We start from the raw sequence: 14049 nt of genomic DNA on the forward strand, positions 1-14049 counted from the left end.
GAAGATATTCCTTATTCTCCAAGTAATACAAGTTGTAATAGGAAAGGATAACTAGAATCAAATCTTATCTAGGATTTACACAATCATACTTAAACTAGGAATGTTTACAACACTCCCCCTTGAGTGGGTAAATACTCAAGGTAGATTCAGCATCATGCAGAAGTTGAGGAAGTCGACTCGTTGGCACTGATTCCAAGGAACAACGCTTATTCTCAATAAGGTAGGAACTTGCATAAGTAGTAAGTCTCACTAAAAAACCCTAAGGCTATGGCAAAAACCCAAGTAGGGACAAAATCCATAGTCTAAGGAAAAATGCGTGAGAAATGCAAAGTCAAAAGAAACGTCTACAGGACGTCATCAGGGATATGACCAGCCCAAGGTGGGTGCCTCGTTAAAACCTAGTTAGGTAGCAAAAACCCAGTGGGAAAAATGCTCCTAATCGTAGGGAAAAAGAGTACATTAAGATCAAGCAAGTATCTAGAAGATACTCCCCCTGAGTTTGACATAATTCCACAGAGAAATAGCAAAGTTACAACTCAGAAAGTTTACGCATACCAATTCCATGAACAAGCTTCTGAAACGTCGCCTTCGGTAGTGATTTGGTGAAGAGGTCGGCCAGATTGTCTTGTGATCGGATTTGCGTGACTTCAATCTTCTGATGCTCTTGTTGTTGATGTGTAAAGAAGAACTTCGGCGCAATATGCTTGGTGTTGTCTCCTTTGATGTAACCCTTCTTGAGTTGTTCGATGCAAGCTGCGTTGTCTTCAAAAATCATCGTCGGGGCATTAACGGCGGGATGAAGATCACAGGAGCTTCGAATATGGCCCACTACTGCTCTCAACCAAAAGCATTCCCGAGTTGCTTCATGTAAGGCGAGAATTTCAGCATGGTTAGACGAAGTGGCAACTAAGGTCTGTTTAGTTGACCTCCAAGATATTGCGGTGCCTCCAACGGTAAAGACATAACCCGTTTGAGAACGCGCCTTGTGCGGATCAGATAAGTATCCAGCGTCGGCATAACCAACAAGGCGAGAATCAACCCGATGAGCATAGGGTGCGGCATCACTCGAGGATTCGTAGGGATAGAATAAGCCCAAATCCGTAGTACCCTTAAGGTAACGGAAGATGTCTTTCACGCCAGTCCAATGTCTGCGTGTTGGTGCATTGCTGTATCTTGCCAAAAGATTAACAGCGAAGGAGATGTCGGGTCTAGTGCATTGAGCTAAGTACAATAAAGCGCCTATCGCACTTAGATAAGGAACTTCAGGCTCCAAAATCTCTTCATCATCCTCCTTCGGACGGAAGGGATCTCGCTTTGCATCTAGCGTACGAACGACCATAGGAGTACTCGAAGGCTTCGCTTTATCCTCATTAAAACGGCGCAACACCTTCTGGGTGTAGTTCGATTGATGTACTAGGATTTCATCCGAACAATGCTCTATCTCGAGGCCGAGACAATATCGAGTCTTACCTAGATCTTTCATCTCAAATTCCGACTTCAGGTGCGAAGCAGTTCTCGCGAGCTCTTCAGGAGTTCCGATGAGATTCATGTCATCGACATATACTGCAACAATCGCAAATCCGGAATATGACTTCTTAATGAACACACAAGGGCATAGTTCGTTATTCACATATCCCTGACTAGTCAAATACTCACTTAAACGGTTATACCACATTCTTCCGGATTGTTTCAAACCGTATAGTGAACGCCTCAGCCGAATTGAGAGCGTGTTCCGGGGTTTGGAAATATTTGAACCAGTCAATGTAAGTCCTTCGGGAACTTTCATATAAATTTCCGTATCAAGATCCCCATAGAGATACGCGGTTACTACGTCCATCAGCTGCATATCCAGTTTTTCGGAAACTACCAAACTGATAAGGTATCGAAAAGTAATCACATCCATAACGGGTGAGTAAGTTTCGTCATAGTCAATCCCGGGGCGTTGTGAGAAACCTTGTGCTACAAGACGAGCTTTGTAACGCACAATTTCGTTCTTCTCATTAGGCTTCCGAACGAAAACCCACTTGTAGCCAACGGGCTTCACATGTGGAGGAGTAGGAACTACAGGTCCAAACACCTTACGTTTCGCAAGTGAATCAAGTTCGACTTGGATTGCTTGTTTCCAGTTTGACCAATCAGCTCTACGTCGACATTCATCAACGGAACGCGGTTCAATGTCATCGCTCAACATGATCTCAGTAGCTACTGCAAATGCTAATGCATCGTCGACAATCATCTCATTTCTACGCCACACATCATCTAAGCTAGCATAATAGACCGAAATCTCATGATTCTCGGGAGGAGGATTCGTCTCTTCAAGGACGCTTCCATAATCTAGAATTTCCTCATGAGTTGGGTAAAATGAGTAAGCGATAGTCGGATTCACGGTAGGCTCTTCAGGACCTTGTGCCGTGGTTTTCCTCTTCCGGGGGTGTGAATCCTTTGAACCAAGGGGTCTGCCACGCTTTTGTGTAGGGGCAGATGATTGGCTAGCCGCTAATGTACGTGGATCACCAGAATTGGCGTCCCGGGCTTCCAGGAGGGTAGTCCGTCGTACATTTGGTACATCCATCTTTGCAGGCATATTCGCAGCTGGAATATGTGATCTTGTCACGCGCGCTAGATCGGTGAAAGCATCTGGCATGCTCTGAGCTATGCTCTGGAGATCTAATATGCGCTGCACTTCAGCTTCAGACTGAGCGGTGCGGGGATCTAAATGAGACAAAGTGGGAGTCGTCCACGATAATTCGCGTCGTTCATTAGGAACGTTGACGTTCTTATCTCCCCCTAACGACGGGAAGACTGTCTCATAGAAGTGACAATCCGCGAAACGAGCGGTAAACAGATCGCCTGTCAAAGGTTCTAAGTAACGAATAATCGAAGGAGAATCATATCCGACATAGATTCCCATCCTTCGCTGAGGCCCCATTTTTGTACGTAAGGGCGGCGAGATCGGCACATAGACCGCACAACCAAAAACGCGCAGATGCGATATGTCGGGTTCGCATCCGGTGACCAACTGAAGGGCACTAAATGGTTGTGTCGCAACAGGCCTCAGGCGGACCAACTTTGCTGCGTGCAATATTGCATGGCCCCAAGCAGCGATCGGGAGCTTGGTACGTATGACCAACGATCGAGCAATCATTTGTAAACGCTTAATGAAAGCCTCTGCCAGGCCGTTCTGGGTGTGAACATGGGGTACAGGATGTTCAACTTCAACCCCAACCGACATGCAATAGTCATCAAAAGTTTTAGATGTGAATTCTCCAGCATTATCCAATCGAATAGATTTGATCGGATAATCAGGGTGGTGAGCCCTGAGCTTGATAACCTGAGCCAACAGTTTGGAGAATGCAGCGTTCCTTGTGGACAACAAGCACACGTGTGACCAACGTGTAGAAGCGTCAACCAAAACCATAAAATATCTAAATGGTCCGCAGGGAGGTTGAATCGGTCCACAAATGTCCCCCTGAATTCGTTGTAGAAAGATGAGAGGATTCGAACGAATCTTGTCATAAGAAGGCTTAGTAATAAGCTTTCCCATAGAACATGTTTGGCATGCAATTTCATGGATCGAACCTAAGCTTCGGGTTAGTGGATGCCCGTGTGAAGTTTTGAGGATACGGCGCATCGCTATTCGTCCAGGATGTCCCAAACGATCATGCCAAAGTGTAATTTCGTGCGCGGTCCCTGTGGTAGGGCCGGCCACATAGTGGCATTCTATGGGGCGTATGGTCGTAGTATACAGACCACTCGGGTTACGCTCCATCTTCTCTAGAATACGCTTCTGGCCATATTCGTAGGAAGTTACGCACAGAAATTGAACTCCGTTTTCTACGTGGGTTTCAGCGTGGTAATTGTTATCTCTAATGTCCTTGAAACTTAGTAACGTTCTTCCGGAACGTGGAGAATAGAGTGCCTCAGCAATGGTCAAGATTGTACCATTGGACAACATTATACGTGCCTTACCGTATCCTTCGATCAGGTTGGATGGGCCTGAGAGGGTTGTCAGAGGTGCATTCTTAGGTACGAAGTTAGTGAAATAGATGCGTTCACGCAAAACAGTATGCGTGGTTGCACTATCTGCCAGACAACTAACTTTCCCACTAGTCATACCTAGAATGAAAAATTAATTTGAATCGGTCACATGCATAAAAGTTTATAAAAACAAGTATCAATTCAAAATAATTTCATTTATTCAAGGAAAAAACTTAATATCCAAAATAAATCGCCAACTAATAATCCAAAACATAAAGGAAAATTGTTCAAAATCAACCAAAAAACAAGGTGGGGTTCGGCCACAAGGTGGAATTTGGCCCCAATTATCTTATTTTAACTGAAAAATAAGTCTATGTCTAAGATTCTAATCTTCCATAGGAGTGGTATCCTCCTGAAAGTCAGAAACCTCCATCTTTGTAGTCTCCGGTTCGTCCACTTGCAGGAAGTTTGATTCAAACTTCGTACGACGAGAATGATATGCATCCACAACCTTCTTGGGAGCACGGCAAATACGGGACCAATGGTCCTTGGAACCACAACGATAGCACATATCGTCATTCATTGTGGCATGTGCTTTGCCCTTATTCTTGAAGTTCGGGGCCTTGAGAGCGAGGTTTGGGCGCTTCTGGGCTTTGTTTCCTCCCATGGATGGGCCTTGGCTCTGTTGACCTTGGTGGGATGGCTTCTGGCCGCCCTTACCACGCGTCTTTTGGCGTTTTGGGTGCTGATTTGTGCTATAATGTGCTTCAGGCACAGCAGTAGCCCCAGTAGGTCGAGCTTGATGATTCTTCATCAACAGCTGGTTCTGCTTTTCAGCAAGAAGTAAAACAGAGATCAAATCCGAGAACTTAGTGAACTTCTGAGCTCTATATTGTTGCTGCAGGACAATATTAGAAGCAGAGAAGGTCGAGTAGGTCTTCTCCAGGAGATCCTCTTCAGTTAAAGTTTCATTGCAAAACTTGAGAAGTGATCGGATTCGACAAACTTCAGAATTATATTCATTCACAGACTTAAAGTCTTGGAAGCGCAAGTGCTGCCAGTCGTGTCTTGCTTCAGGCAAGAATATGTCCTTTTGGTGATCGAAACGATCAGCCAAAACGACCCATAATGCACGTGGATCCTCCTCAGCAAGGTACTCAGTTTGTAGAGCGTCATGGATATGTCTTCGGATGAAGATCATAGCAGTGGCTTTTTCAGCTTCGCCAACAGGTGCATCCGTTGCTTCTTCAATAGCAGGACGCAAGTTCTTTGCAGTGAGGTGGAGTTTCACATCTTGAACCCACTTGAGGTAGTTCCTTCCAGAAACCTCCAAAGCGGTGAAGTCGAGTTTGTTCAAATTCGACATGTTCCTATCACAAAATGGATGAACAAGATGTGGTTAGTGTAATGGAGAAAAATCAATCCATTCATATAGGAGTAGAACATACAGGTTCTAATAGACATGTATTGGTTTAATTTTGCATGAAAAACTTCGGGTTTTCATGGGTGATATATTTAAGTGAAAACTTCGGGTTTTCTAACAAGGCATGTTTAGAAGAAACTTCGGGTTTCAAAGTAATTATGAACTTCAGGTTCATATATTCCTGCAGGCAAACACAAATATATATGCAAACAAATATGCAAAGAATATATGCAGAGATATTGTATAATGATAAGTGAATTAATTTATTTTTGGTCTTCGGGGCCAAGTTAAAGTGTGGGTGAAAATATAAAAACCCATATTTAAAAAAAAAATATTAAATAATAAAATCTCGGGGCCTAAAAATATAGGCCAAGAACCCTCGGGTGGGATTACAGGCCCACGGGGTGAGAAGAGGGGAATGGGCTGCTGTGTTCAGCCCTAAAATATTTTTTTTTTTTCGTTTTTTTTTTTTTTTTTTTTTTTGTATTCAATTATATTATATGCATGTATAATTTTAATGAATCACATATTTACGTTGATGCATATGCAAATAATAGTTTCAATGCATGTACATATGTAGGATTCAATTCATGACAAATATCAAATTCACATAATTGTAGCAATTTTGATTATGAAGCATACACAATTTATGTAGAATCTAAAATACGTTAAACGTAAAGTTGGGTCATGCATCATGGTGAATGTTCATGCTATCAGGGCTTGCAAAATATCGAGTTAAAAGCCGTTGTTTGGAAAGAACCTGATTGCGTGATGATATGGATGAACTGGTTTGATGCAGAAAAAATCTCCAACGTCAGATTCCTAAACGCAGCGGTAGGAGCGTGCTGATAACGTGTTGTGGTCTATTTTATCTGACAGAGGGACTAGGGCCGGCGGCAGAGAGAGAGAGGAGAGAGATGTGTGTTTGTAGAATTGTAGGGGAATGTGTGTGTTGTTATCCCTCTTACATTGTGCCTTTATTTATAGTAGTAAAGGGAGAGAAGATATTCCTTCTTCTCCAAGTAATACAAGTTGTAATAGGAAAGGATAACTAGAATCAAATCTTATCTAGGATTTACACAATCATACTTAAACTAGGAATGTTTACAACACTCCCCCTTGAGTGTGTAAATACTCAAGGTAGATTCAGCATCATGCAGAAGTTGAGGAAGTCGACTCGTTGGCACTGATTCCAAGGAACAACGCTTATTCTCAATAAGGTAGGAACTTGCATAAGTAGTAAGTCTCACTAAAAACCCTAAGGCTATGGCAAAAACCCAAGTAGGGACAAAATCCATAGTCTAAGGAAAAATGCGTGAGAAATGCAAAGTCAAAAGAAACGTCTACAGGACGTCATCAGGGATATGACCAGCCCAAAGTGGGTGCCTCGTTAAAACCTAGTTAGGTAGCAAAAACCCAGTGGGAAAAATGCTCCTAATCGTAGGGAAAAAGAGTACATTAAGATCAAGCAAGTATCTAGAAGATACTCCCCCTGAGTTTGACATAATTCCACAGAGAAATAGCAAAGTTACAACTCAGAAAGTTTACGCATACCAATTCCATGAACAACCTTCTGAAACGTCGCATTCGATAGTGATTTGGTGAAGAGGTCGGCCAGATTGTCTTGTGATCGGATTTGCGTAACTTCAATCTTCTGATGCTCTTGTTGTTGATGTGTAAAGAAGAACTTCGGCGCAATATGCTTGGTGTTGTCTCCTTTGATGTAACCCTTCTTGAGCTGTTCGATGCAAGCTGCGTTGTCTTCAAAAATCATCGTCGGGGCATTAACGGCGGGATGAAGATCACAGGAGCTTCGAATATGGCCCACTACTGCTCTCAACCAAAAGCATTCCCGAGTTGCTTCATGTAAGGCGAGAATTTCAGCATGGTTAGACGAAGTGGCAACTAAGGTCTGTTTAGTTGACCTCCAAGATATTGCGGTGCCTCCAACGGTAAAGACATAACCCGTTTGAGAACGCGCCTTGTGCGGATCAGATAAGTATCCAGCGTCGGCATAACCAACAAGGCGAGAATCAACCCGATGAGCATAGGGTGCGGCATCACTCGAGGATTCGTAGGGATAGAATAAGCCCAAATCCGTAGTACCCTTAAGGTAACGGAAGATGTCTTTCACGCCAGTCCAATGTCTGCGTGTTGGTGCATTGCTGTATCTTGCCAAAAGATTAATAGGGAAGGAGATGTCGGGTCTAGTGCATTGAGCTAAGTACAATAAAGCGCCTATCGCACTTAGATAAGGAACTTCAGGCTCCAAAATCTCTTCATCATCCTCATTCGGACGGAAGGGATCTCGCTTTGCATCTAGCGTACGAACGACCATAGGAGTACTCGAAGGCTTCGCTTTATCCTCATTAAAACGGCGCAACACCTTCTGGGTGTAGTTCGATTGATGTACTAGGATTCCATCCGAACAATGCTCTATCTCGAGACCGAGACAGTATCGAGTCTTACCTAGATCTTTCATCTTAAATTCCGACTTCAGGTGCGAAGCAGTTCTCGCGAGCTCTTCAGGAGTTCTGATGAGATTCATGTCATCGACATATACTGCAACAATCGTAAATCCAGAATGTGACTTCTTAATGAACACACAAGGGCATAGTTCGTTATTCACATATCCCTGACTAGTCAAATACTCACTTAAACGGTTATACCACATTCTTCCGGATTGTTTCAAACCGTATAGTGAACGCCTCAGCCGAATTGAGAGCGTGTTCCGGGGTTTGGAAATATTTGAACCAGTCAATGTAAGTCCTTCGGGAACTTTCATATAAATTTCCGTATCAAGATCCCCATAGAGATACGCGGTTACTACGTCCATCAGCTGCATATCCAGTTTTTCGGAAACTACCAAACTGATAAGGTATCGAAAAGTAATCACATCCATAACGGGTGAGTAAGTTTCGTTATAGTCAATCCCGGGGCGTTGTGAGAAACCTTGTGCTACAAGACGAGCTTTGTAACGTACAATTTCGTTCTTCTCATTAGGCTTCCGAACGAAAACCCACTTGTAGCCAACGGGCTTCACATGTGAAGGAGTAGGAACTACAGGTCCAAACACCTTACGTTTCACAAGTGAATCAAGTTCGACTTGGATTGCTTGTTTCCAGTTTGACCAATCAGCTCTACGTCGACATTCATCAACGGAACGCGGTTCAATGTCATCGCTCAACATGATCTCAGTAGCTACTGCAAATGCTAATGCATCGTCGACAATCATCTCATTTCTACGCCACACATCATCTAAGCTAGCATAATAGACCGAAATCTCACGATTCTCGGGAGGAGGATTCGTCTCTTCAAGGACGCTTCCATAATCTAGAATTTCCTCATGAGTTGGGTAAAATGAGTAAGCGATAGTCGGATTCACGGTAGGCTCTTCAGGACCTTGTGCCGTGGTTTTCCTCTTCCGGGGGTGTGAATCCTTTGAACCAAGGGGTCTGCCACGCTTTTGTGTAGGGCAGATGATTGGCTAGCCGCTAATGTACGTGGATTACCAGAATTGGCGTCCCGGGCTTCCAGGAGGGTAGTCCGTCGTACATTTGGTACATCCATCTTTGCAGGCGTATTCGCAGCTGGAATATGTGATTTTGTCACGCGCGCTAGATCGGTGAAAGCATCTGGCATGCTCTGAGCTATGCTCTGGAGATCTAATATGCGCTGCACTTCAGCTTCAGACTGAGCGGTGCGGGGATCTAAATGAGACAAAGTGGGAGTCGTCCACGATAATTCGCGTCGTTCATTAGGAACGTTGACGTTCTTATCTCCCCCTAACGACGGGAAGACTGTCTCATAGAAGTGACAATCCGCGAAACGAGCGGTAAACAGATCGCCTGTCAAAGGTTCTAAGTAACGAATAATCGAAGGAGAATCATATCCGACATAGATTCACATCCTTCGCTGAGGCCCCATTTTTGTACGTAAGGGCGGCGAGATCGGCACATAGACCGCACAACCAAAAACGCGCAGATGCGATATGTCGGGTTCGCATCCGGTGACCAACTGAAGGGCACTAAATGGTTGTGTCGCAACAGGCCTCAGACGGACCAACTTTGCTGCGTGCAATATTGCATGGCCCCAAGCAGCGATCGGGAGCTTGGTACGTATGACCAACGATCGAGCAATCATTTGTAAACGCTTAATGAAAGCCTCTGCCAGGCCGTTCTGGGTGTGAACATGGGGTACAGGATGTTCAACTTCAACCCCAACCGACATGCAATAGTCATCAAAAGTTTTAGATGTGAATTCTCCAGCATTATCCAATCGAATAGATTTGATCGGATAATCAGGGTGGTGAGCCCTGAGCTTGATAACCTGAGCCAACAGTTTGGAGAATGCAGCGTTCCTTGTGGACAACAAGCACACGTGTGACCAACGTGTAGAAGCGTCAACCAAAACCATAAAATATCTAAATGGTCCGCAGGGAGGTTGAATCGGTCCACAAATGTCCCCCTGAATCCGTTGTAGAAAAATGGGAGGATTCGAACGAATCTTGTCATAAGAAGGCTTAGTAATAAGCTTTTCCATAGAACATGTTTGGCATGCAATTTCATGGATCGAACCTAAGCTTCGGGTTAGTGGATGCCCGTGTGAAGTTTTGAGGATACGGCGCATCGTTATTCGTCCAGGATGTCCCAAACGATCATGCCAAAGTGTAATTTCGTGCGCGGTCCCTGTGGTAGGGCCGGCCACATAGTGGCATTCTATGGGGCGTATGGTCGTAGTATACAGACCACTCGGGTTACGCTCCATCTTCTCTAAAATACGCTTCTGGCCATATTCGTAGGAAGTTACGCACAGAAATTCAACTCCGTTTTCTACGTGGGTTTCAGCGTGGTAATTGTTATCTCTAATGTCCTTGAAACTTAGTAACGTTCTTCCGGAACGTGGAGAATAGAGTGCCTCAGCAATGGTCAAGATTGTACCATTGGACAACATTATACGTGCCTTACCGTATCATTCGATCAGGTTGGATGGGCCTGAGAGGGTTGTCAGAGGTGCATTCTTAGGTACGAAGTTAGTGAAATAGATGCGTTCACGCAAAACAGTATGCGTGGTTGCACTATCTGCCAGACAACTAACTTTCCCACTAGTCATACCTAGAATGAAAAATTAATTTGAATCGGTCACATGCATAAAAGTTTATAAAAACAAGTATCAATTCAAAATAATTTCATTTATTCAAGGAAAAAACTTAATATCCAAAATAAATCGCCAACAAATAATCCAAAACATAAAGGAAAATTGTTCAAAATCAACCAAAAAACAAGGTGGGGTTCGGCCACAAGGTGGAATTCGGCCCCAATTGTCTTATTTTAACTGAAAAATAAGTCTATGTCTAAGATTCTAATCTTCCATAGGAGTGGTATCCTCCTGAAAATCAGAAACCTCCATCTTTGTAGTCTCCGGTTCGTCCATTTGCAGGAAGTTTGATTCAAACTTCGTATGACGAGAATTATATGCATCCACAACCTTCTTGGGAGCACGGCAAATACGGGACCAATGGTCCTTGGAACCACAACGATAGCACATATCGTCATTCATTGTGGCAGGTGCTTTGCCCTTATTCTTGAAGTTCGGGGCCTTGGGAGCGAGGTTTGGGCGCTTCTGGGCTTTGTTTCCTCCCTTGGATGGGCCTTGGCTCTGTTGACCTTGGTGGGATGGCTTCTGGCCGCCCTTACCACGCCTCTTTTGGCGTTTTGGGTGCTGATTAGTGCTATAATGTGCTTCAGGCACAGCAGTAGCCCCAGTAGGTCGAGCTTGATGATTCTTCATCAACAGCTGGTTCTGCTTTTCAGCAAGAAGTAAAACAGAGATCAAATCCGAGAACTTAGTGAACTTCTGAGCTATATATTGTTGCTGCAGGACAATATTAGAAGCAGAGAAGGTAGAGTAGGTCTTCTCCAGGAGATCCTCTTCAGTCAAAGTTTCATTGCAAAACTTGAGAAATGATCGGATTCGACAAACTTCAGAATTATATTCATTCACAGACTTAAAGTCTTGGAAGCGCAAGTGCTGCCAGTCGTGTCTTGCTTCAGGCAAGAATATGTCATTTTGGTGATCGAAACGATCAGCCAAAGCGACCCATAATGCACGTGGATCCTCCTCAGCAAGGTACTCAGTTTGTAGAGCGTCATGGATATGTCTTCGGATGAAGATCATAGCAGTGGCTTTTTCAGCTTCGCCAACAGGTTTATCTGTTGCTTCTTCAATAGCAGGACGCAAGTTCTTTGCAGTGAGGTGGAGCTTCACATCTTGAACCCACTTGAGGTAGTTCCTTCCAGAAACCTCCAAAGCGGTGAAGTCGAGTTTGTTCAAATTCGACATGGTCCTATCAAAATAGATGGACAAGATGTGGTTAGTGTAATGGAGAAAAATCAATCCATTCACATAGGAGTAGAACATACAGGTTCTAATAGACATGTATTGGTTTAATTTTGCATGAAAAACTTCGGGTTTTCATGGGTGATATATTTAAGTGAAAACTTCGGGTTTTTAAACAAGGCATGTGTATAAGAAACTTCGGGTTTCAAAGTAATTATGAACTTCAGGTTCATATATTCCTGCAGGCAAACACAAATATATATGCAAACAAATATGCAAAGAATATATGCAGAAATATTGTATAATGATAAGTGAATTAATTTATTTTTGGTCTTCGGGGCCAAATTAAAATGTGGGTGAAAATATAAAAACCCATATTATTTTAAAAAAAATTAAATAATAAAATCTCGGGGCCTAAAAATATAGGCCAAGAACCCTCGGGTGGGATTACAGGCCCACGGGGTGAGAAGAGGGGAATGGGCTGCTGTGTGCAGCCCTAAATTTTATTTATATTTTTTCGTTTTTTTTTTTTTTTTTTTTTTTGTATTCAATTATATTATATGCATGTATAATTTTAATGAATCACATATTTACGTTGATGCATATGCAAATAATAGTTTCAATGCATGTACATATGTAGGATTCAATTCATGACAAATATCAAATTCACATAATTGTAGCAATTTTGATTATGAAGCATACACAATTTATGTAGAATCTAAAATACGTTAAACGTAAAGTTGGGTCATGCATCATGGTGAATGTTCATGCTATCAGGGCTTGCAAAATATCGAGTTAAAAACCGTTGTTTGGAAAGAACCTGATTGCGTGATGATATGGATGAACTGGTTTGATGCAGAAAAAATTTCCAACGTCAGATTCCTAAGCGCAGCGGTAGGAGCGTGCTGATAACGTGTTGTGGTCTATTTTATCTGACAGAGGGACTAGGGCCGGCGGCAGAGAGAGAGAGGAGAGAGATGTGTGTTTGTAGAATTGTAGGGGAATGTGTGTGTTGTTATCCCTCCTACATTGTGCCTTTATTTATAGTAGTAAAGGGAGAGAAGATATTCCTTCTTCTCCAAGTAATACAAGTTGTAATAGGAAAGGATAACTAGAATCAAATCTTATCTAGGATTTACACAATCATGCTTAAACTAGGAATGTTTACAACAGTTTATATATTGATTCAAAAATGTTATTTTACACTCTTTTTAAACGCATATGATATTTATGTTGTCAAACTATAAATCTAAATAATGATTTAGCGTTCTCATTTCACGATTGACTGCATCCTTAGCACTAGTCATGCATCTTTGATAGAATCAAGTTCAAACAATCAGGAAGGAAAAATAATCACTTGATTTATTTAATCTGACAACATAAGTATGGCAAAAGAACTTTTTCAAACCTACCCGAAATACAAAATAAACAAACGCACTAACAAAAAAGGGCTTTATTCATCGGGTGCATTTTTGCTCACCCACATTAACTATAGGGTATGCTCACCACCATTTTCAATGCTTGACATGTGTAATCCATACTAACTCTAGTTAAGCCTTATTTTTTTTATTTTTTTTGCTTTAATTAATAGGAGAGAGAATCCTATTTTTACTCATTTACTTCCATATATATCCTTTCTTTTTTAATATTCTATTAAAACTTAAAAATCCCCTTTTTGAATACAAACAGACGCAAGTCTGCGCTACCATCTTCTAGGTTTTCATCTGCTACGCTACTGGGTTTTCCATCTGCTAAGGTATGCAATTCCCCTTTTTTTTTCTTTTTTTTTTTTAGGATTATTATAGCCTATTACTTATTACATTGATAGTTGTAAAATTCACCTTTCACCCTATGAGAGTAATTGTCCAACCCAACCGGCAAGTAAGGATGGGCATTGAAATACTTTAAGTTATGTTCCATCATGGACCTGACGGGATTAGGAATTCAAAATAAAATTGACATACCTGGTAGGGTAATGATGTCATTGAAATAACACTTGTTTTAGATGAAACTCGGCAAAATAAAATTGTACAAAAAGCTAGTCCAAAAAGTGGGCAGTACTTTGAGATGAAACTCATCAATATCCAACAAAATACAATTGTTTGATATGAAACTCATCAAAATAAAATTGTACAAAGCTAGTAGGATGAATATTCTTCACTTCAAAGGATGTCGTTCCAAACAAAATTCTCTAAATTGTATTACAACTTGATCTAAGATGTTGATGGATTTGAAAAATTCAGTTCAGGAGTGGTTCTCAGAGGTATTGGTTGAATGTTTGATGTTGATGGATTTGAAAATTTTAGTTG

General features: G+C 42.2%; 1 protein-coding gene across 1 annotated transcript; it reads right to left on the bottom strand.

Annotated features, from left to right (window-relative positions):
• Positions 1-4332: 4332 nt before the first annotated feature.
• On the bottom strand, positions 4333-6764 carry LOC126601143 (uncharacterized). Its single transcript, XM_050267807.1, has 3 exons — positions 6162-6764; positions 4752-5348; positions 4333-4336 (listed from the first exon to the last, which is right to left on the bottom strand). The coding sequence occupies exons 2-3, from the start codon at positions 5342-5344 to the stop codon at positions 4333-4335; spliced, it is 597 nt and encodes a 198-aa protein (XP_050123764.1). The 5' UTR covers positions 5345-5348; positions 6162-6764.
• Between the last annotated feature and the right edge of the window lie 7285 nt (positions 6765-14049).

The sequence above is a fragment of the Malus sylvestris genome, chromosome 15, assembly GCF_916048215.2.
Source record: "Malus sylvestris chromosome 15, drMalSylv7.2, whole genome shotgun sequence".
Lineage (NCBI taxonomy): Eukaryota > Viridiplantae > Streptophyta > Magnoliopsida > Rosales > Rosaceae > Malus > Malus sylvestris.

Coding starts and splice junctions, on each gene's coding strand:
- LOC126601143 (XM_050267807.1), bottom strand. CDS start 5,344: ATGTCGAATTTGAACAAACTCGACTTCACCGCTTTGGAGGTTTCTGGA.